Raw genomic sequence first — 25587 nt, forward strand, 5'->3', positions numbered from 1 at the left:
TTAATTCTTAACTAAATCTTTAACTTGGTTGAATTTGCAGGAATTTGAAAGACATTTTCACCACAGTAAACAATAAGCTTGGGCTCCAAACAGTTATGAAGTAAACATACATAGACCTATAAAGCTGGTACTTTTTGCCTGTCAAATCATGTTCAAAACACATGCCTTGAATTCTGAATAATGCTGAGACGTCTGGTAATAGAGGAGCAACTATAAGACTTAAAAAGACTTAAAACACAGACAAATCCAACAGTGTAGCATATCTGGTGAACACAGTACAAGGAAAATTGATGGTATACTACAGCACAAGCCCAGCATTACTCATTTGCAGATGTATTTTAAACAGTCATTTCCTATAATCTCTCTGTATTTCCTCCCTCGCTTTGCTGACTTTCTCTATAATGACTAGATTAAAAGGAATGCACTTTGTCAACAGCAAAGAAAATGGGCCTAACTCATTCTCTACAAATGCAAAAACTTCTTACAATTTTGAAAAATCTTCTTTCCACGGGTTCTTTCTTTTGATACACTGTAAAATGCCTCTATAACAGAAGTCTGAAATTATCAATCTGCTTAAAACAGATTGACTAGGTCTAATCACAACTGTGAAAGTTTACACAGAAAACATTTATAGTTTTACTAATGTACAACCCTGATGTACAGTGTCTGATCTGTCTATTCTGTTAAATTACTATTATTCATAAGGTTTCTCAGAATGGGAATCTACCCAATTTTGGTGATGCTCTCTTGAAAATTTGAAAGGTGATTCAAAACGTACCAAGTTGCAGGAAAGGAAGAAAACAGGGGATACTGTAAAACTACACAGAATTCTTAGTTTGATAAACAGATCCTATCCATACCTATTTACTCAACTGTATTAAAAGAACACTATACATAGGAGTATATAGCAGTATATGAGGAGAACAAAATATTATAGATTACATGAAGTACAACCCAAACAAACTTTTTTGATAATCACTATCATTTTCATCAGAACTTTCCTGAAAGCCATGAATATTTGAATCTTCAAGTATGAAACAGAATTGCACTCACTGAATTGATGCATGTACTAATAATCTTATATATATATATATATGTATAATTGATATGCATTTCTATAGATCACTTAAATATTATAAAAATAATATCACTTAAAGAGATATTTTTTCAGAGCAGCCACACAATTTATTCAGTTTGGTTCTATCAAAGTAGATGATGATCTGGGGCATCAAAGGATATCCTTTGATCAAAGGATAAAAGAATACAAATTCCTTATGATGACAAATGTCAAAGGAAACAAGGAATAACTTAGGAAATCACTGAAATCTTTCAGTTAGGACATTAAACATATTTAGGAGGAAAAGAGTTATGTTGTAAGATAGTGTCCTATAAAACAGTTAGTAAATTAAATTAGAACTAAACTAAATCAAATTGAGAAAATTCTATTTTATATCATAGGATGTTGGGATTATTTCTTCCTTCTCTTTCATGCAATGTTATTTCCTTTTTAATGTACCCATGGATCTACTTATTTTATAAAAGTTTTAGGTGCCCCCCCATTCAGAAAGGCACTTCAGGTTAAATGCACACTACAGACAGGCTCATGTGCCCATGTGAGAGGTTCCATAGGTATGCCTGGAACGAAAGAAGCCCTCCAAGGAACACCCAGTTCACACACTGATGTACACCTATCTAGCATGAAGGACTATAGGCCCAGGCACAAATAAAGGCTTAACAAAATAAAAAAAAATTAAGAAGGAGGGAATGTTGCCATGTTTTTTATTAAACATTTATGACCCACACTAGGTGAATGATTAATTGATGAAATTTACTCCTTCAAATGATATTAAAATCTAACAAAATGTATAGATTAACTTAAATGGCATAACACCAAATATTTCCTATAGGGGCTTTGGAAATAACCTGCATTGTGCTCTTTCCATCCTAAGGTTATCCTGAGGGCATTTTTAGATGACAGTTTCTAGAAAGGAACACAAACAGCGGCATCCTAGGTTGTGCTGAGAGGAAAGGAGAGCCAGCAGAACTTTAATAGGTGAGATAATGGGGAGCACAGGCAATTAAATTAAGAAATATTGAAAATGGTCACTCCTGAGTAGGCATGCACTAGGGTGGAGCTCAGTGAGAATGATAAGTTAGGAGTCAGAGACCAGACAACATCAGGATAGATGTCATGCACGTTAAGAGAAAGAGATCTGAAGCATTAACATCCTGGTTTTTTTTCTATACAATTATCAGTTGCAATTACACATCAAAAGAAACAAATCTACCCCCAGTTGCGATGGATGAACATCTGCACTTTCCAGACGTTCTTTTCCACAGGATTTCTTTGCAATAGCATAGAACAACCAATCAGTCATTTAATGACAGCATTATAACCCATTATGTTCAAGAGTCAATTACTCTAAAACCTTACAGTTTTATCACATACAATATGTCTAAATTGGATGCAATACTTTGGATCAATCAAACTCAAAATTTTACTTGAATCTGACTGTAAAAGGCTACAAATGATTTATACTGGGGAGTGGGGACAAGGAAGAACAGTCAAAATTACCAAACACCAAATAGTTGATGAGCCCTTAAAGCATTAACTGCTTCTTTCATTGATACATGACCTGTACACAAACAAGATAATTAGAGTTTAAAGAAAGTGTCTGGCACTTTTTCCATTTGTAACAAAGCCCAGAAATCAGCAAATACTGATTGGGCAATCACAAACACAGAGCACAGAGCAGCATGTGGAACTAAGACCATATGTGAAAATGGAATTGTCACAGCAAGGACACTGAGGGTCACAGGACATACATCTGTAGGAAATCAGTCATCATTAATCTGGCTGTTCATGGAACAGTTTGTTAGTATTTTGCTAATGTAGGGATGTGCAATCATTAATAATATAGAACTGTAAGTTATTTTTCAGAAATGGAACACAATATATGTTTAGTCTGCCCAAGGGATGAAGAAGTGCACATCAGATGTATTATTTACAAATGTTATATTTTGCAGCATCTTGACATTTGCCAGTTTGTAAAGGCTATAGCTGATATATCTTGGCGGAAAATAAAAAAAAATCTTGGGCTACTGGAATACTGGAAAAGAGGCTATGCTCCATTTGACAGTCAAAACAGTTGCAAATTCATTACTGGAAAATAAGATCTTCACTTAAGAGAGCATTACTCCATCAAGATCAATAGTGCTGATTGACTGTAACAGGGGAAGTGTCAGAAACATATATCAAAACATCTTTATCATTTTCTTTTTTTTTTAATTTTTCGTTTAATAATAATCCATATATCAAATCAGTTCCATAAATAGTTCTGTGGGTCTTTAATGGAAAAACCTGAATATCAGTCAAATTACATGTAAGGAGGCATTTCTTAAAACATGGGCCGAAAGATGGGCCAAAGTACAAACATTTAGGGTTTCAGCAGCAGTAGGCAGGTGCTGTAAGCAGCACCAGAGGATGGGAAAGGACACTTGGATATTGAAACAGCATGAAAGAAGTTAGGTTTATGAACACGTGATCAAATATGAAAAGCCATCTGTTTCAGGCATCCTAACAGTACAATATAAAATACATGGCAAAATATTCTAAAAATTCATTAACCACAGGTGATGTCCTATCGGTAAGCTAGCTTGCATTCTAGAAAATTGAAACTGACAATATTTTAAGACATGAAATTAAATTCAGTTATGGTTCTGTTTAATAGCATTTAATAAAATCATGCTGCCTTTTCTCTTGTCATGAAAAGTTTTCCACTGCCTTCAGTTTTGAGCGTGTCATCACTTAACAAAATAAAAAGCTTCAATAAAAGACTCTTTCAAATTTCTTCAAGAAAACTCAACTTCTACCATAAGAGTGAAACATTTGCATAAATTCAAAGTAACAATATAGATGGAACCTTGATTTTCCTACCTTAAAAATTAAAAAGATATTTTTGAATGCAGTAATCTGAGATATAAGGACATTATTTTTAAGATATGTTTATAACAAACAAAGATGTTTCTTCTTTTATGAAAATTGTTTTGTCTCCTTGATACACTTGTAACCCTGCTCAGATGAAGAGTTGCTTCTTCTCTCTCTTTTTAAATTATGGATTTGCTATAAATCAATAGATAGATTAGATATTTGCCAGCACTCCAGGTACCATTAAGTTACCTGAAGCATCACTCTTGTTCACATAATCAAGACAGTTACCAATGTGGGAAATTTTACTCTACACCAGCTGGGATTCTCTTACTGCCTTAGTCCAGGGTCCGGCTTGTGGGTCCACTTGGATTTGTTTGCATTTTTTATCCGCAGTTTTCTGTTGTGTGTTTTTTTTTTTAATTCCTCATATTGCAGGTATGTATGGGCTGCTGGTGTCTTTGATCATATCTCTATTCTTTCCCTTACACAATATGATTTTATGTTCATCATTATTTTATCATTAATTTCTGGTAGCAGGTAGACAAGTATACAAGGGTTTGTGGATCTGATGATCCATGTTCATTTTGGAGTAATTTTAGTGCACCATCATCTTTCACAGCAAAAACTTCAATTTTGTGTCCCAGATGCTTACTTCAGATCTTATCTTCACAGAGAAGAAAAATACAGGGCAAAACTTCCCTTCTAGATTTTTACCCCTGCTTTCTGTACTAGAAGGTGCAACCACACTATAATGCTCAATAGCTCCTCATCTCCATCTTAAATCCCTTTGCTTAAATGCTATGTCATTCTGTGGATTGGCAATTCTAAGTCAGGAGGGTTTGAACTACTCCCTCAGGTTATTCTTTCTGTCTGTTTTATTAAAAAATATGTTTTTGTTACTAGAGTAAAAAGAAATTGAAAGCTAATAGATTTGACTCTTCTATCCACAATAAACCTCTGGATGGATACTTAATGAGAATGTGTATATCTGGGATAATCAAACAAAGCAGATCCCTAACCAACATAGGTTAGTGAGACAGCAAATCCTACATTTCTTACTCAGACGCAATTTTCATAAAAACAGGAAGTTTTGTTATATTGTAATGTAGTCAACTCACATTCTGTGTCAAAGGTTACAAGATGCACATTCCTTCTGGCTCTGTATGATCAACTCTCTCCTGTCACTTTCAGTATCAAAGCTCACATTGCAGCTTCAGTGGCTTCATTAGGATTCCTACTCTATGCTTAGAAGGAATTAGCTTTCTCTAGCCAAGTAAGCATTAAATTATCTTAATAATGTTAATAAAGTCTGTTAATAATGTTAATGCCTATAGGAAAGATGTGCAACCCAGATGACAGATTTGTCTGACACCAAAATAGTGCATATTGTAAATTGTCATTTAAAATAAATGGGATGAGATCAGTAAGAGTATTTAAAAAACCACACTCAAAAATCAAGTCACAAAGTAACACACCTAAAAAAAAAATAAAAGAAGGAAGAAAATACCCCTCAAAGCAGGTCCTACAACAAAAACTTTACTGCATTTACATGGCTCTTCTGGTACAGCTTAAAATTTTGCTTATAAATACATTACAAATTTAATTCATTATATCTTCATTGTATTTTCAAATTCCTTTATGACTCTCTGCAAGGCATAAAGGAACATACTGACCCTATGTACAAAGCAGAGTTGTGGCATCACTACTACACACTGTGCAAATCCAAAGGGATGCTCTTGTCCCTGTGACTGCCTGGGAGTCTTTGCTTGCTTTAGCATCATCTGAAGGTGAACTGCTGTGGCATTAATTGCAATAAATATGTACTTACTCCTGCTCTAAGAAACATTTACTCTGCATTTCAGACTGGGGATTGTGAAGGATAAAGTTGAGCCTGTGCATCTGCTGTTTGCTGAGTGCTCACTCAATGCCCCAATCCTGCTGTCCCACATAATTATTCTGCGGTGTGTGAATGAGGAGAAAGACCCGGTATTATGCATTGCTGGTTTTCTTCTCCAGACAAGTAATTCACACAATTTCTGGAATTGCTGTCTGTTTATCTCCTACTTTGCTGTGAAAACCAAAGAAAAACTTTTACAACAGCACAAAATTGAAACTATGTACAACTTGAATTAAAAATTGCACTAAACAAAACTTGTCAAATTTCTTATTAGGAAATATTTTTTATTTACTAAATGTGATTGCACATACAAGCCCTATTTAACTAGTTTATTATTTTGATTGCGTATCTCCAAAATATGTTTTCAACTAACATAATTGTGTTAATTTGCATTTTGAAAGGGCACCTTTGCAAAACTGAGCATTTTATCAAGGTTATTCCTTCCGAATCAAATGAAATTCACACACAGAGTTGTAATAATTACCTTCAATATTTAGCATTTACTAGGGAAAAACCAAAATGTTCAAATATTCTTACCATAATACAATTTTAAAAATTGGATATAAAATGGATTTTCATTGAAATAAACATAAGAAGAAATAATTTCTGGTTGTCAGAAAATTTTTAAAAGCAAGATCTGAATAAACATAATGTGATAGAGACAGAACCCTTTCCTTTATTTTAGAGATAGCAACAGATCAAGCGTTCAGTTAACAGCTGATCAAGCAGTGGCTGTTCAATAGAAAGTTTAACAGTGCTTTGCAGAGCCCTTGCCTTCATTTTACTCACAGGTGATCTTGTATCCTTTTACTTAAATCAGTGGCCAAGCCTATATTTGTTGCATTTTTTCCAGGAGGGCTTTTTATGCAGGTGAGTACATAAAGCCTTCCTTTGTTTCAATGGAAATGCATTTAATGCAATTTTTTTCTTTTTCAAATTAGGAAGGCAAGGCAAACATCAAAGCAAACTGATTTTTCACCAGTAAAATTCAGATTTTTAGATTATATAACTTTCAATTACGAGAAAATAGAATAAACAGTTAAATTGAAGTGGCTTTTGAACATACCCAACTGTCCTAGGGTGACAACTGAAAGATTTCTGATGAGTGACTGCAGCCAGCTAACCCACTATCCACAATCTTGCCCCCCTGAGCATCAGGCACTCATGAAAACAGCAAACATCACATTGTGTGTATGATCTCTTCTTATGTCTTGTTCATACATATGCCTCTGTGTAGGAGAACCACATCACTTACTCTCCTTTTTGGGTCTCTAGACTCTACAGAACTGAGGCAGGAGAAGAATGTGGTACAGGGGGTAATACTGGTATATCTCCTCATTTGTTAGCCTCTATAAGAGAGAGAAGAGGCATGCTTAAACTAGAAATAATATTGTAGGCACTCATCCAATAATACGTAGATTAAATAATCTGTTATACACAAAAATGGAATGAAATGCCCAGATTAACAGCATTGAAAGATCCCTTTGGATATATTCACAGGTGACTAGTTTAATTATGTGGAATCTCATAAATTAATTACATTATTCCAAACCTGATGAGTTGTGTCACAGTAATGCTGATATAGTCAAGATTAAAAAAATGAGGATGTAACAGCCTGCCTTGTTATCACTGTGTGTGTTGTCACAGCTTTGCAGTGAACTGAGACTGAGATGTATTAGCAGGTCAAAAGGGCAAAGCTTTTCAATTTTTAAAAATTCTAGAAAATGGATGACATTCAAAGAAAAGCTTAGTCTTAGTGGGGAACCAAACAAAGTGGTGTTTTTTTTAAATATATTTTTAAAGAGGGGTAAAAGCAAACAAAAAAAATTGCAGACACTGTTATTAAAAGGCTCTACTTCATGCCAGGCTTCTTCTCTATGTTTATTGTGTACAATTTACTGGTTAAATCCCCTATAAAGCTCACACAATGACTTGGATAAAACCAGAAAGAAAACTGCTACATCTCTTTCTTCCTAGAGTGGCAGAGGTTGGGCCACAGGTGAGATTTCAATGAATTACATTCCTAAGTGCCTATCAATTATTGATAACAGTATAGTTAGATGCATTATTTTATCTCAAATTATAGCTTTGCAATTGGGTATTCACAGGAGCTCTCTCCAGCAGCTTTATGCAAGTGTTGGCAGCTGAATGAGGTTGGACCTGACTACACCTTCTTTAAAGAAATAGATAATTAAGTATCTCCCAATCATCTGTCCTTTCCTTTTTTCCTCCCCTCTCCTTTTCAAAAGGTTAACACTTGAATGCTTTAAAAATCTGAGTAATAAGAAAAAGAGTGTGATGACCTGCTAAACTTTCTAACCTTTATAATTCTCAAAGACATTTTTAGCATTTAATGTCCCACAATAATTTTGTTAATGTTCAATATTTTTCCATTTAGGAAAGCCCAGTCTGCTTGCCCCCTGTGGCAATATGAAGACTTCAGTTAGTAATGGAATCAATAAACACTGAGATAATTAGTCAGATTAGTAATTTTCTTGCAAAGGGGGAAAGTGACAAAGCTCACTACATATTTCTGCTTCAAAAAAAATCTTTCTTCAAATTACATCCCATTTTTGTTAATGCAAATGTTTCTAGCCTACATAAAAAGGATGACAGATCCTTTGACAGTCAATGCCTTGGGCTGAATTCCAGGGGATATCAGTTTGGTCCTGGGCTCCCTGGAACACCTTTACATATCTTTACACACCTGTTTCACTACCCTTGAAGGCTTCATCTGAGCTCTTATATATTCATGGACTCTGAGAGAGCAATTAGAAACACACGTAGAGCTAGTGATGTAGATATAATTGAAATTGAAATTATCTTCCTTAATTTTCCAATTATTTCTAGGGTTTTAAAGTACAAATTATTATTTTAAACACAAACCTAGGCCTCTTAAGACAACATTAAAACAAGACATCAGCCAGGACATCATGGATCTGTAGGGACTTCCTCTTTTAATTTGGAGCTGAAGCCGGGTACTCTATAAGCCATCTACTTTCAACATGGCAACATCTCCTATGTAAGGAAGGTCAGTACACAGAGCTGTAACAGGATTTCTACATTTACTGGCACCTATAGGTCCTTTTTCAAACGGTGAAAAACTTGCCAGATATAGAGAAGCTTTCAGCCTGTAAACTGATGAGAGACCATCATACTTCCTCATTAACATTTCAGTTATGGCATTTTACAGGTGGTCTTGTGTTAAGAATCCATTGGAGAGGATTTGACATGATAAAACTGCTGTCTTTAGGCTGTTGGCTTACCTATCAAAGGCAAAAGTCTTAAGAGAAAAGTTTGCCATTCACCTCATCAGGCTATGGATTCTGGAAACCAAGGATAAAACATATGCTCAGAACATCCCACCTCCATCACCTTTTCCTTTATCACCATGTAAAAAAAGGAATTATACCTAGCAACTGCTACCTTGAAGACTTACATAGTTCTATGACTTTTTAAAAAATTGATTTTTTTCTGGGATGCCTTATGAGCATGCCTTTTTCAACCAAAAATATTTAGAATTGTTATGTAAAATGTTATTCAAAGTAGCTATTTACCATGATGATTGTTGGGAATCATCTATTTAGAAAGGGAGAAGTCAGGTCAGTTGTTTGTAAATTGCTGGTCTATAGGCTTATAGAGCTGATGTTGATCAACTTCTGGGTAAGAGTACTGGTTAATCTTTGTCATATGATTAACTTTACATGGTAAGAAATTTTTTTTAATATCCAACAATGATAAAAAACCACATAATATTAAAAATATATTTTATAAATCCCTTCACTATTGAGTCTACAATATTAATCTACTGCTGTTAAATCAGTCAGTATTGCATCCCTTTTTGTAAATGACTGAATATTTTTCCTTTTCTGTATGTATATTTAGCACACTTCAAAAAATATTCTTTCACTTCTTTCATAATGGTAATAAATAGAACCTGATTACTTTTTACTTATCCATAAAACATGTCCCCACAACAACCTGAAGTTGATTATGCCACTATATCAAATATACATATGGAACTGTGCACACAAAGTAAGGCTTACTGGAATGTATGTACAAATTAGATGATTGCAATATTTAATAACGTAACACTTTTTTCTCCGTTCAGTTGTTTGAAATTGAATGATTTCGAGCCAGAACATGCTTGGTTTTTAGTGTTTAAATCAGCCCTCCTTTATCAACACACTGATTGTAACTGCTGTAATGAAACAACTTGGACCTTGAAAGTTTGCACCCACTGATGAAATACTAAGAAAACAGTTTTTATTCTTTAGCATAGGATTAATTTCAAGGTTGTTGCCAACAAAAACAAAACATACACTTTCCCTTCTTCCCTAGAATAAGACTTCATTGAACTATAGGAAAAAAAAATCTTAATCTTTTTAAAAGTATAGGAATTGGAACACTTAAAGACACTTTAAATGATCTTAGGCTGTGCACTTTCCACCTTGGGCTTAGGCCAGGAAGTTAGTTTAAAAAGTACTAAATACTACACAAATCCTAAGCAAAGGAAATTGGCTTCAATGTTTTAAAACATAAGGTCAGTGAATATTACACTGATTCAATGTGATAGACACAAGACCTGATTGTTTAGATGGGAACCACTCATTTCACGTTCATTGCTATTTCTCCAATGCCTTTACTGGAGTCTAGAATCACCAAAAGAATCACTCGGCGTGCACCCTACCTCAATAGCAACTGCATTTAGTTTTGCTTAAAATAGAGAATTAATCACTGCCAGTGTATTTTTTTTTCTCTGGCAGTGCTTAAAGTTTGCAGTGAAATTAGAAAATGATTGTTAATTTACACATACAAGATAATTTTATGTGACTTAAGAAAGATTAAATGGAACAATCAGGAGTGACAGTGGAAGAAATTAAATCAGGATATGAATGAGCGCTGTTTTATACTGTAGGTGTTCCTGCAAAACCTAATGCTAATACTTAAACTCACCAGTTAATCACTTCCCATACTCTTTTTCAAATACTAACCTTTTAAAAAGTTGAATTAGCTTAAGAATAACTTGATATATTACTAGGACTCATTTAAAAAGTCCATACTGAAAAAGAATGGTTCTCTTTTTAAACAGTTTTTAATTATTATGAGGCTTATATGAAGAGGAAAATATATTTTAACAAGCATCCACACAAGTGGTCTGATTATGTTATTCTAATCTGCAAACCTAATTATCACCTTCTTATGGAGTACAAGGAACAGCTTTAGAAGAAAATTAATGTATCCTATCAGTGGGACAGTTTGTCACTTTATTAAATAATCATCTTCTTCGCAAATAAAATTGTTAGAAGCTTCATTGTATTAAGGAAAAAAATAAAACCCCTCACACCATTACATATTAAAATTAACTTCCCACCGTTTCTTTAATGGTCTATTAAGCCTTCACTGTGGTGGATTATGAAGTACAAATGAGGGTAGCAACTGTTTCTAAAATGGTAAGAAACAAATATATTCTATTTGTATTTTTTATTAAGGTGAGCTATTATATCTTAGCAAATATTTTAACTATTTTCACTAGTTTCCAACGTAGAAAGTGTACATTAAACCCAAAGTATATAATGTAATTTACTTTTCCTCTTTTTGATGTTCATCATAAGCAGTGGGACAAAACTAATATCTCTCTTTGTCTAGCTCTCCTATGTAAAACTGAAAATTAATATTCTCTATTGCAACCCAGAAGATAAAACCAAGACAAACAAAATCTGAAGGGCTACCAAAGATGCCCCTGGAATAAATCTTTAGACTGACCTATGCCAAAAAAAAGTAGAAATCTTGACAGAAATACTTAATACATCATTATTTAAAATATCAATCTACCTAAGACTGAAATTGATATATTCAAAGAATTTCTGTGAAGTAGTTGCAGAACATCACAGCTTGTAAATACATACAGAAACCCATCTTGTAAACCAATACAGGGTAATATTGTCTGCCCTATATGAAGAAATTCTATTGGGCTCACCAGTAAATAATGACTTTATTTCACTGGTCATTGCGGTAAAAAATATAGTGCAGGTTGTTACCTTTCGGCTTTTCCCCTCTCAGGATACATATTATGACTTCCATGTAGAGCTAAACTAGATTATTTTTAGCTATTTTTGATTAGGCTGTATTATGCAGTGAAACCAAAAAAAGACCCTACACATAATGAAGCCAATTTTAATGGAATTTTCATCTAGAAAGAGTTGTTAGCTAACAGATGGAATATCAGCTTAAAGCTACATATAAAAGCATACTTAACTACCCTTTATTAATTGTCTCTGGTGAGTCAATGTACATCACCTGCGACTTAGGAGACACAGTTTGTGTATACTATATTTGCACTAAACCATAAATTAATAACCAACATCTCAGGTAACTGCTCTTACCTTTGCAATTCTAGCCACAGTTTTCATTGTTACCTGCTGCAGTTGTCACCCAGGTAGCAGGACAGCACAATCATCGTCCAAGTCCCTCAGATGAGCCTATACTGTTCAGGTGCTCTGCTTCCTTTAAATAAACATTCACCATTTAACAAACAGAGAAGCAAAACCCCAAGCTGCCTGGCACAAGGCAACTTGTACTTTACTTAAGCAGCGCAGAGGGAGAAGGTGAGTCTTGATTAGGGGGTTACAGCTGGCTCTGTCCTATTTCAAGCAAGCACTGTAGCTCTCAGTGTAGCAGCAACTGCAAGAGAGGCAAAGTTCTCTTTCTGCATGAAGGAAGGTTCTTATTTTTATCACATCAGGGAAACTACTTTCTGCTCATCACTATCTCCCAGGAATATTTACTAGTTCTGTGCTTTTTTTTTTCTTCTTTCCAGAAAGCAGGATACTTTGCTCTCATGGGCAATCCAGAATTTCATAAGATTAAGAATACAAAGATAACTGATTTTCCTTAAGTATTATCTGATACAGTTAAAAGTTCACCTCCTGTGGCTTGTGGGTAAGATATATCCAGCCATAAAAATTGTTCAATATTCTGTGATATTATACACGGGACATTACCATTAGTCTGTAAAATAAGACAATCAGTCTGAAATATTGGAGGTTACTTAATTTTAATGTAGAAGACAGTACCTCAGTTAATGAAACAAGATCTGGGGTCATTGTTTTTATAGTAAACTCTGTCTCTCTGCATTTTTTAGCTTACAACTGTGAAGATCAAAAGCATGTGTTTGGACAAAAGGTGAAAAATATAAACTCAAATAGATCAGGACTTCAGTGATAAAGTCTGACATTGCCAGGCAACAAGTCTGTCCTTATTTCCAAATCTAAATTCTTGGACAACAGAAAAAGGTAATATTCAGAGTCAGATATGTCAGAGTGCTTTCAAAAAAAACTTAAAACCATAAAAGTAAGTAATTCCTTCTCTATATGCTTTCAAAAGGGATTGCACTTCCAGAAGCTCTCCCAGACTTCTCACTGTGCATCAAAATCTTGGCACAGAAACTGAATATATCCTTTTCCAAGCTACAGGTTTTAGTGTGCTACTAGTTCAGAGCATTAAATGGCCATACTTATGGTTTTATTGCTTAAATTTACATTGTCAAAGAGTTTTCTGGTAGAAATGTACACCACATGTAACTTTACACCTTACTTCACAAAGAACAAAATTGTTACAAAGAAGACGGACAATATACTATACAGGTCTCAGAAAAGACTAATACATAAAACAAAGCAGCATTTAAGACTTCAGGTAAGAGACATGGCTGAAAAGCACTTTCCTCTTGTTCTATCAACTTCTCCCTTTCCCTTTTTATTAAAATACTAAACCATGAGCATTAAGTAGCTCTTAATTTAGCTTTATAATGAAAATGGAAATCCTTCTTAACCAAGAGTACAGTTTTGTTGAAATCTGTACCCTTGATTATTTTATAAGGTGAAGGAACAAAGTTAAGTCAAGAAAGGCAAGGAAAAGAGGAGTCAAATCAGAAAGAGAACAAGAGAAGTCCTAAGACACCAGAGGAAGGAAAAGATGACTGTAACTTATAGCAAGAACATATTTCTATGTTAAAATTTAATCTCAAAGACTTTCTTCACTAGAGACAGCTAAAATACATTTTTAAAGGACTAAGAAGCTGGTATAACAGGGAACCAGGGAACACTAGCTAATGATCCAGTGTACTCAACCAGTGCATACATTTAATCCAATACTTCTCAGATCTCCTTTTTGTAATGAAGCATGCTTCCAGAATGGCAGAGCTAGTGCCAGCTCGGATGGCTCTGAAAGCACAAGCATAACAGCCATAGTGATATTGCCTTGTTCTTTAGTAGTTTAAATCTACCCTAAACTCCAGGAGAACATGTGGTCTCATGCTTCATGCAGACCTTGCAGTGCCATCCAGCTTAGAAGTTCATTACACAGGTCAACTGTGACTGTCCCTGAATCATTCTGAGAAATTGTCAGAATCAGTGAAGGTTCAGAGTAGCCCTGACAGGCATCTTCTTTCTGTACCTCTAAGCAGTTCTGCCTTTGGTAGTGTTTGCTGTGTCTAATATGTTTCTCTGACAGAGACTGTTCTGCACCATGCCTATATTCCCTCATTCTACAATTTTAGCGTCATTGCTCATTGTAGGTTGTCAAGCAAACTACCCAGTCTGACCATTCATGAGACTCCCCGGCAGTCACATTCCCAACACCAGATACTGCCACTGCTGGGACCAAAGCCCCTTCAGAGAGGGCAGATCCAGTAAGCTGACAGGTGCCTACTCCTCTCCATACCCCACACAGACGTGGTCAGACCAGGTTTCCTCACCTGGTCAGCTCTAGGTTTCCCACAGCAGAGACTCAGATGTCTCATTCTATAATGCAATTTATTTACAGTGCAGTAACAGAGAGACAACTCAGGCTGGTTTTCCCCAGGAGGGACCCCCAAGAAAGGACCCCTGGGCTTTTATACCCTCAGTTCAAGCACATGCAAATCTCTTCCTCCTGAATCTTTGTCTACTACTGTATGCTGCTTTGTCTGGCTCCAAGTGTCCACTCACCTAGCCAGCACCACAGCTCTTCATGGTAGTTCATGGCTTATTGTTTCCTGCTGCTGCTCTCCTATTCTAGATTTAACAAAAGCACTTAGGAATCCCTCATTCTGGCATGCAGATGCTGGTGTACAACACATAAACCATCACCTCTGCAGCAGAGGTATCCAGGTTGCAGGACACTTATTTTGCTTATGTGACTAAAGTAGTGGATAAATATTGCCAGTAATTTGAGTAATACAGTAAAAATCCAGAATTTCACCAGACTTTAAATAATACAAAACTGCATCTTCACCTGGTAACCTCATGACAGAGTCAAATTCCCAACTTTTTACTTGTTATCAGTGTTTCTGCTGTAGTTGAGAACTATGGACTTCGTATTTTCCTTGTAGTCCTGCTCCTATTTTGTTGTTTAGTCCCTAAAACACTTTCTGAGTAAGAGAGTGTATCTGATTATTCCTTGTCAGAAGGGGGACTTGAGTCCCAACTCCGTCTGCCTGGCTGACTGCCCTATGATGCCAGTGGAAAAACAGCCCCATGGCTGCAGTGTCCTGGCTGCTGTGCAGCTCTCCTGCTGCAAGGCTTTTTTGGATAAGCCATACTTAGGTCAATCCTCTCAGGTTTCATTTGAAAAGCCCAGAAAAACTTAGCAATTAAATTTATGCTCCCAAATCACTCTCAGTGAAGATTTACACTACAATTCTCTAAGAAATCAAAGCAGCTAAACATATTGAAGATTTCATTCAGTGTGAATAGTCAGCTGGCCCGTATCAGCAAGAAGAACATATTTCTTTGATTAACACTTTTTTCTTTCTTTGAACATCAACAAAATCTTGATAAAAACCCTAGATTGACAACTTAACACAGCCTTCAGGGCTCTACTATCAAAATCCAAAACACTTAGGAAGCTTCTGGTACATCTGCTGTTACTATAGTTATTAATATATCACCATAACTATAAGAAAAAATCCAAGAAGAATTTTAGCTCATAAAAAAAAAATCAATTCTGCCCTTGTTTTTTATATATTGTGAGCACAGATATGCTAACCACAGAGAAAGTTCTCCAGCTGGCCATTATACTCCCAAATCACAAAGTTACTGTTCCAAAGAGCATTCGATGCCTTTAGACATCTTCATAATTGGCTCAGAAATAGCATGCTGCAAGAAAGGTTAGCAGACCTTGCTGTCCCTCATATGGACAAATCTTTATTAAAAACAGTGTAACTGAAAGGTTCTCAAGAATCAGGAAACCATATTACTTGCAGCTGTTCCCTAAGTCTAATTTGAAGCAAAAAAAAAAAAAAAAAAAAAAAAAAAAGGTAAAACTAACAACTTCTTCCTCTTACTATTAAATTAAAATCCTAGGTAGCTTTTACCACATCTACCTATGTCACGTGGATTTAAATGATACTCTGGTCCTGAATTTTAGCTCATTGGGGAAAAAATAACCTAAGTTCAATATTATTTTTTAAACTGATATTAATTTCTCAACCTAAGGAACAGTATTAACTTTTGCCATAACTAAGCTGACTTACAGAGATTGAAACTGGATTTAACAAAAAACTTTCCAATCTTAATAAATTCCTAGTAGCTACCAGACAACAGTTTTTATGTCCAATGATTTTCTCCTTCTCCTATTGTCCATTTTATGCCACAGCACGCAAACACAGCAGAAACATCAAGCTCATTCTCACAATCCCTGATCAGTAACGAATTCCGAATTCTGTAACTCCTGATCTTTAAAACTTTGAGAAACAATACCAAAATGACACTGCTCCCCACGTTTCTTTGTCCATCTTGTATCCTGTCTTGGCAGTTTCCTCATAAAGTACTCCTTTAAAAGTACTCCATAAAGTACTGGAAGGAGGCAGGGCTATAGTGATCCCATAGCCAACAGTCTGCAACATGCCTTGTTGATCTGGCCCCTATCACCCAAACCAGAACTAAACATGAGAAAGCACTCAGGACAGGTAATATATGTACAATGTGGATTTCCTGAAGGGAAAATAGAGGGCTAACTGAACATGAACTATTTCTGTTTTAGCAATCTGGCAAAAATTTTTAAATTCCCACAATTTCTCTGTGTGACAAAGGGAAGAGTTGAGAGTAGGATCTAGTGTAAATGTCAACAGTGAGAGAGAAAATGACCGTCCATTAACATTCTCTTCAGAAGCAGCTGTAGATCAATAGTTGCCAATTGTTCAGCAATAGAATTGTAAGAGAATCCAGACAGGAATTCCTTCAGTGCCCTGACAGCGCACAGAAATATCCTAAAATGAGTAAGTCTGTCTTAGGAAGAAGAAATTATATTATTTTTTTTCAAAGGCATAAATGACCAAAATACTATTCCCCAAAACACATCAGAACTTGTCTTAGGCAGTCTATGAAGTATTATGAGGGAAAGACAGAGAAGAGAACTTAAAACCACTTTATCTCTTGATATACTTGGCATCAATAGCAATAGTGTCAAAAATCAGAAAAAGCAACAGCCATTCCCTTTAAATCACCAAATCAGCCAATACGTTTTCTCAGGTGTTTGGTTTGTGCTTTTTTCTAAAAATGTATTTAAAAATTTGTTTAACAAAGACACACATACATAGACAAAGATATTGAAAAATTAATATTTTGGCTATCATGACATAACAAAAAAATAAAAAAAGAAAATGCAAATATGAAAGAATAGAAAATATAAGTTTGGTTATATCAATGCTAAAGATGTCTTCAATATTAAGACAAATACCTCTCAATTTTGATTATATAATTGTGTCATTATCAGGGAAAATAAAAAGAAGCAGTAGTCGGTATTATTTTACAAGTAAAACCAAACTCCAAAATTATTCTGAAGGCAATGATAGCAACAATGCAGTTTTAACAAAGGCATTATTGTACAGTTGTATCTATCACTCAATTTTCATAGAAATGCATTACATTAATTGCTCTATGATATATAAAACAAATATTTTCAAAATATTTTCTTAGAAAAAATATATCCTTTGTTAATAAAATGAAGATATAAATCAGAAGAAAATAAGAACTTCAACTGAGAGAGATCTACTTGACTGATCTTATTTTCCAAGATACATAAATAATATTTTACTTCATATTAAAAACTAGAAATACCTCTAGCTTTGCACATTTCTTAGAAAGGTCTATGCAACCTATCGCAATAAAAATAAGGCACTTGCAATCAGATCTGAAAACAGTCAGATTACTTAAATGAAAACACACAGGCATGGGCCAGGAAAACTACATATAAATGGGATAAAGAGGGTAATGGAAAATGTTATCTGAAGTGATGGAGATGTTGACAGAGGTTCTTTATTTGATACATTAAGTACTTAAAATCACTTCAGTTATACAATCAATGAAGATAAGAACTTTGGTTACTTAATCAGGAACTGACATACTGGTTGAAAGCATTACTTTTAAGGTAACTAAAAAATTAATTTTGAACAGTAGTACTAAGATAGGGTTAGGAGGACTGGGTAAATTACTCAAAATTTTCTTTCCAATTACCTAAGTTTATCTAATATGATACAAACTAACTTGCAATTGCAGAGTTTAGAGTTGAAACCTGGAGTATATTAGTCACAAGATTCAGGATCTGAAGCAAATCTAGGACCCAATTTTTTGTGAGTTAAAGAACAAGAGAAGCAAAAGCACATGCTGTATATTGTGTCAGTCTGTGGTGAACTAAAGGAGTATTTGAGTTCTACTCATTATCTATGGGAACTGTAGTAGGGGCTTAATTACCAGAATTAAAGGATTAAAAAAAACACCATAAAGCACCCACAGTTCAATATAAAGGTTTTCATTTTCTGATTAAATTTTAATTTCTTTGTACTAAAGAGTATTGTGTTTATGTTTAATAAATAGGGAGTGTAAAAATTATCCCTTAACAATTCATTTCATTGCTTTTAATGGATTGGATATTGTCAATCATATTACAGATAAGTGCGTTGTGGCCACTTAGCAATCTTGACTGGATTTTGAAAGAAGGTTTTGTTGGGTTTGTGACATATATTAGAAAGGGCTGCTGCTTAACTGTTTATAAAACCCAGCATATGTTGTAAACATGAATTATAGCCACATCAAACTTATGTAAAGATTAGCCATTTACTTCTGAGATTTGAAAATTAATTCATTCAAAATGAAGCTTGAAGCTGCAAATTCATGTTTTTGTTCATTAATTCTCATTATAAGCCCTCTCAAAAAAAAAAAATCCAAAACCAGCAGCATTTCATAAAACCCAATTTTATTATAAAGTACTTTATTTAGCATGAAAAAACAAGGAGAATAACCTTATTGATTGGTATAGAATTACTTGACCATACTTCATCAACACTGAACAAAGAGCAAGCAGTAGCTTAGCAGTTTTGTTACAGTTTTTGCATACTTACTATAGACTCCTATAGACTCCTCTCACATCTGAATTTACAATTTAAGGAAGTTAGAAGTATTTTTCTACTATTGTGTTTTTCACTGTTATTTCAAATGGCGTGACTATACTGTGGAAGAGACCAAGAATTAATTCCTAGAGAGTTACATTTGCCTTTAAGACATTGTAATAAAAGGCAATCGCTTTAATTAATTAAGGAATGTGTAAAACATTCACTAGGCACTTCAATACATAGAAAAGGTTCAGTGACCTGCACTCAGTAAGGAAACATCATCTGCAATAAATTTCTTAACCAGCCTGATGCAAGTTGAAGAAAATTAGATTTTATTGACCTTGTATAGACATTTTGTGAATCAACAGTTTGTTACTTCCACAATGTATGCTGGGCCAATCCCTCTGTATGATTCTGCTCCATAAACAGTCCTGTCTCCTAAAAATGCTATGCTTATAACCCTTTAACATTAACCCTGAACACTTTACTAAACAATTTCTAAAGAAACTGTTTTTTTAAAAAGTGGGAATCACTACCTATACTTAAACATAATTTTCTTTAGAGAAAAAAAGACAACATTCCCATATCTTGTAAGACTATATATGCTAAACATTTGTTTTTAAAGGTGCAGAATGGTGATCCCCTCAAGTGGAAGTGCCCGACACAGCCTGAACCCAGTTTAGTCCTGCAGTAGTGAATTTGATAGCTGCAGACCCTGAGAATACAAAAATAAATTCATTGCTCTGCTTATGGTCTGATACAGCACACTGCTTTCAGAGATGTACTTTGAAATCCCAGGGGATGCCTAGGACATAGGGATTCCTGCTTAACATACATTTTATACATCACACTGCCTCTAGTCATTAGAAGTCTGAACCTAAGGTTCCCCAACACCACCAGCCTCCCAGACAGCTGCTATAGAAAAATGTTTAACACAGTAAGAAGTCTCTCAAGCAGAGGGCATTAGCTCATTAGAACTTTCTAGAGAAATGAAAAAAACATGAAATCTTATATCAGAGAGAGGTGCAGATACTGCAGATGCAAACTTCTGTGATTTTGCTCTGTAGACAGCAGACATGGATAGGTTAAGCCAGCTTTATGCTCCAACTGTCTTCCTTTGTCCCAACTCAAGCACACATTACATGTTTCTGGTGTCATTTCTAAAGGGGGGCTACTACATGTTTGAAGTGTGACAAAAGAACATGCCAGTTGTTTTTTTATTTCTTTCTCTCTTATAAGCATTATAACCAAGAGCTAGGCAGAGTATGTTGTCTATGAGACATCTCTTGCTTGTGGGAAAATACTTTGTGCTCTATTGCAAATATTTTCACCTTGCTTTGCTTCTTCTGTTGACTACAATTGCAGTAATGCAGCCTGAGTTCAGAGGTACTGTTCCCTGGAGCCTTATCCTTTTTTGAAAAGGACCCCGTGGGCTCAATGGGACAGGTAACAGATGTCTGCAATCTGGTCTCTCCATGGGGCCAAGGACTTCTTTTTAAACACTTTCATATCAGTCACAACCAGGAAGGGGGGAGAGGTTGAAGGAGAGGCTGAAATGTCTGCAATTAAAGTTAGGAATTTTCTGTTGATGCTTAGTATACTCACTGAAATAAAATGTGGTTCTTATTCCATCCAAGAGACTCCATCACCCAAATTGAAAAATTGGAAGAATAATGAAAATATCAAACCAGTTTTGTTCTATCCAAAATGAAACACTTTGACTGCTCGATTCTAAGCTAAAATAAGTCAACTTAAAGCTGAATACAACTGAGAGTAGACCATTTAATTTACCCCATCATAATTGATCTTGCTGTTTCTTCAAACTGATTTTTTCACTTTCAGTCACAAAACTTGAACTTGCCTTCAATTCCAGTACTGAAGTGGAATAATTCTGGTTTTTTTTTTTTTTTTTTTTTTTGCTGTCAGGAAGGACTAGACATTCCTTACAATAAAGCCTTTGAATACAGTAACAGTGTAGGTAAGACAGGAATTTTTTTCCTTTTTTCTTTGGATGTAACTAAAGATATGGTGCTATAACTACATTGTATAGTGCAGTACCCATGTCAGGACACCCAGAATAATGCTAAAGATTCCATGATCTGCCATTTCTCCTACCTTTTCTTACTGTGGCCTTTCCTTATTCTCCTGGAGAACACTTGCACAAGGTAAATCAGTACTTTCTATTACTTAAAAACTTTCTTAGAGATTAAATGTATAGGTATCAGCACAAATGAAAAGCATAATTAAAGAAGTTGATAGGGAATCTCAAAAGTATATTGTCAGGAATATGATATAAATTTTCTGCTTCAGGTTTTCTTCATAAAATATAGAAATAGATATTTGGAAACTTCAAAGGCAATGTACTTAAACAGTAAATATAATTTATAAATACAAATTTAGTTTACTGAGACTAAGAAATATCTTTTATGCTATGGGATGCCAAAGCATCAAATTAGTGCACCTAATTGAACTGAGTATGATTTTAGAAATGCTAGCATCAACCTGAATTTTTTTTTTTGTTGTAAGTATTCTTTGTTTCCTTGTGTATATTCCAGTCACATAACTCATACATCTGTTATTCCCAGCATCAAGCCTATGATGTTACACAGATCTCCCTGTAGGGCATTTTGGCCTAACTGAATCATTATTTCAACAGAATGTCCTAGTTTAATGATACTTTTACTTGAAATACTGCCTTTTGCAAGTTTTATCCCCACTGGCACTAACTCAGCTCTTCCACACTTGCACTGGAAAATCTGACCCTACTCTTAAGCAGAAGATGCTGGGAAGCAAACTGATTTCTCCAGCACAAGGTTGTGAGCACATCAGACCTGTAGAGTGGGTAATGTGACATATTTTGGGGTTTATAAACATTATAAACACCTTTATAAGGTTTATAAATCTTAATGCAACATCAGTCCTGGTTTCTGATAAAGTGTGCTAATGATCAAAATACATAACTAAAATGGCATATTAAGATCCATAATTTTGATAGAGCTCAGGATGCTACTTCTCATTTCCATTCTTTACTATTCAACCACCACCAGAATTCTTCTCTTCCAGACCTGGGTTTAGGAACAAGTAATGTGTACTTTAAAATTACTGGTAGACATTTATGCTGAGCCTTATTTGGAAAACTTTATGAAGCCATTCCATATCACAGGTTACAAATATAACATTTTCAAGATATTAAGGCATGTATAAATTAATTTTTCATTTAAAATTAAGCTTCTGAAAACAGAAGATCTTTTTCACAAAGGAACTTGATTTAAATTTCTTGATAAACTCAAAAAACCAGGTGCTTCATTACAAAGAAAACCATTGATAATGTGGATGTTTAGTACAGGAATATTTATGCATACTTAAACTTAGATTTTCCAAAGACTTATGTCTTACTATCTCTAGACAATTTAGAAAACTAAAAATAAATGTATTACTTTTTATTTTTACTAAGTCAGTAATACTAAGTGCTGGTGTACAAAATCTGTGAACACTGTGGAATTCCAAAATATGACACAGTTCCCAAGAACTAATGATCTAGTTCCAAAGAATGCCACAATATTGGGTAGCAGTCATTAAAAAAAGCCTTTCTAAGTCTTGAAACATTCTCTCATCTTCATTTTGAGAAGACAGACAAGTAGAAGAAGATTTTGCTTCTACACAAGTCGAATGTGTCAGGAGTTTTCCTATTAGTTCACCCTATTTACATGTAACCTTGGGATCAGAGTAGCAAGGAATATCCTCAGGAATCTGAGGATCATTAACAGGATTTAATGTGAAAGATTCCCTAACTCCAAACTTTATCTAACTTACTTCACTGAAGCAAATACAACACCTGTGTATTTCAAAAGAATTCTGCACACAATTTAAAGTTTCTGTTCAGTAAGGAAAATTTTTGCATGTTCGTTTTTCAGAGTAGAACCTCAGTGGAAGGACCTGCTCTGAACGATAGCTGTGAAAGTTAAAATGTTGGAAAATTAGGCAAGAGGAAACTAACATAAAAGGAAAAAAAGAATTATTTTTTTTAAATCACAAGAGATATGCCCACGTGACAGTGTAGGACTTTCAAATGAGTAATGTAGGGTTTTCAAAGGAGCAGGTGCTGTTAACTATGGAGTCCACTATGAATCAGACGTGAGTTGGACTTGCTGAGCCTAAATAATTTAGATTACATAGAAAATTCTACATTCTGGTGAATTAAGATTTGAGGCTTAGCGGACAACTAAAAAAGGGGTTTCTTTTCATACCCTCCAGGAAAATGCTGCTGCAACATATTATCGACTTATTTTGACACGCAAATAAGTGGTAATGAAAAAAGCATTTGTGAATGAACATCATCTCTATTGAACAAACATAGAAAACCCCTTTTTTTTCCTCACTATACAAAAGAAAACACATTTTAAAATATCAGTTTCTATTATACTTTGCTCAAGTCTTTATACTGTTTTTTAGAAAGGCATAACCTTTCTGAATAATTTTTATGTATCTAGAGAATCTTTGCTTTTTTCAAGCCCTTTCAATATCTCAGTACCAAAGTATGTAGGGACTGGGACTATATATTTTTGTAACTAATTTCCTTAAGATAATGTTAGAAATATCAGGTTCCTTAAAATATAGATGAATTTCAAGGTGAGTCTGCTAGCAGATGTTATTAATGGCATATGATTTATTGTGACATGAAATCTGATCTGAAACTCGTGTTATTAGCTGAGCTTTTTATAAATTATAATTGCCAACTGCTGAAAATATGCAGAAAGACCACTGATAAACTAGCTTCATCTTCAGGGCCTGGAATATCATCATTTGCTAAAAGTCCAATATCTCTAGTCCTGCTGGGAGGGTACAGAACATTGGGATGCATAGATTAGGCTTGAGTTCAGATCTTATCATAGTGTAATTCTTTCAGAATGAGAAGCACCAGAGCTAGGAAAAGGAGGTTATAGAAAACAAATATGTACTACTATGCAACTTAAAAAGAAACAGACACTTGGGTTCACAGTATGCCAATGTACAGATGCTAAGCAAATTGAGTTTTTGCGAAAAAGAGACCCACATTCTCACTATTAGCTATAAAATATATACTTTTAACAAAAAAAAAACAGTAAGCAAGATAATTTTCAAACATATTTAAACATAATTCTGTACAGCTCTTAGATGAGAAAACAAACAGCATATTTTATCATCCTAAGGTCTAGGAAGATTTGCATCTACCGGAGACTTTCCAGGTCACCCTCAGGGAAAACTAAACACACTATGGTTAGGTCAACAGTGACAAAACATTTGTGTTAATAATTATTTCTAGACATTCTCTGTTTATTCCAAATAATATTGTATCTTACTTTTCTCTCCCCATGTGTCTTTAAATGTTAACTAAAGTTTCTGAAATGTTGCTTTTACCCACCACAACTTACTTGCTAAATTACCTAAATAAGAAGAAATAAACATAAACATTGCATTATGAATGTTATCTACTCAACAAACCAAATATTGAATTTACAGTAAACGTAATGCATTTTTAATCTCCAGAAAAGCTCTGCAACAGCACTAAAGATTCAGAGAGCAACACAAGAAACAGATGCAAGTCGTATTCTTGACTTTTTTTTATAGAAGCATGTTATTTAGTGATAAAAGCAGTTCTGTGTAAAATGGCATTCACTTGCCCTTACTAAGAGTACACATGGAAGAGCCCCCTGTCAATGTACCAGTGCGAGTGTGGGAATGAAACATAAGGATCACCATCTGCAGCTGTCTAAGAAGTGTTCTTCAGTGCCTAATGGCAAAGTGTCAGCTCAGGGATCCTCACAAACACAACGTTTCATCTTGTCCGTGCTAGCCTTACAAGACAAACATTCCACCTGTGAGAAGGGCTTATTTATAATGCTATTCATTTCAGCTGAAATACCAGATATCAAAAAGTTACACTACAAGTAGTCTGGAAGCATATGCTTAATATAAAATGAACCAATTTCCTCTCTTTCATAAGAATCAATATTTTAAAGATGTGCGAAACTTAACCCCTCAAAGAACAAAATATTTTTATATGCATATATTTTTAGATTCTTACCTACTGTTGAACTTCTCTGGATGTTTTTCCCTCATGATATGGAATCTGTGGGCAATTGAAGCATCCTAACAGGACAAAAAAAAAAGCACCATAAATCCTTTTGAAAATTGCAAATCAGAAGACCCAACCTCTACACAATGCATATCATTTGTAAGGTATTTTGTGAACTGTCATTTTCAACAACAGCAATACTCTTATCACTTAGAAAGATTACAGGTACATTGTTCCCAGAATGGGATGTATCTGAACTTAATAATTCATTATTCTTGCTGAAGTCTCCATTACATCTTTGTACAAATCAGACATGATAGTTTTGTGTAGTGAAA

General features: G+C 34.7%; 1 protein-coding gene across 8 annotated transcripts in view; it reads right to left on the minus strand.

The window, feature by feature from the left end:
- The window catches only part of DGKB (diacylglycerol kinase beta), a 377398-nt gene that overhangs the window by 111621 nt on the left and 240190 nt on the right, over window positions 1-25587 (minus strand). For all 8 annotated transcript variants that reach the window (XM_058024167.1, XM_058024175.1, XM_058024191.1 and 5 more), the window contains one exon: window positions 25262-25326. In XM_058024167.1, the coding sequence (XP_057880150.1) occupies window positions 25262-25326 (65 nt within the window). The remainder of the gene's footprint in view (window positions 1-25261; window positions 25327-25587) is intronic.

This window comes from Melospiza georgiana, chromosome 1 (assembly GCF_028018845.1).
Source record: "Melospiza georgiana isolate bMelGeo1 chromosome 1, bMelGeo1.pri, whole genome shotgun sequence".
Lineage (NCBI taxonomy): Eukaryota > Metazoa > Chordata > Aves > Passeriformes > Passerellidae > Melospiza > Melospiza georgiana.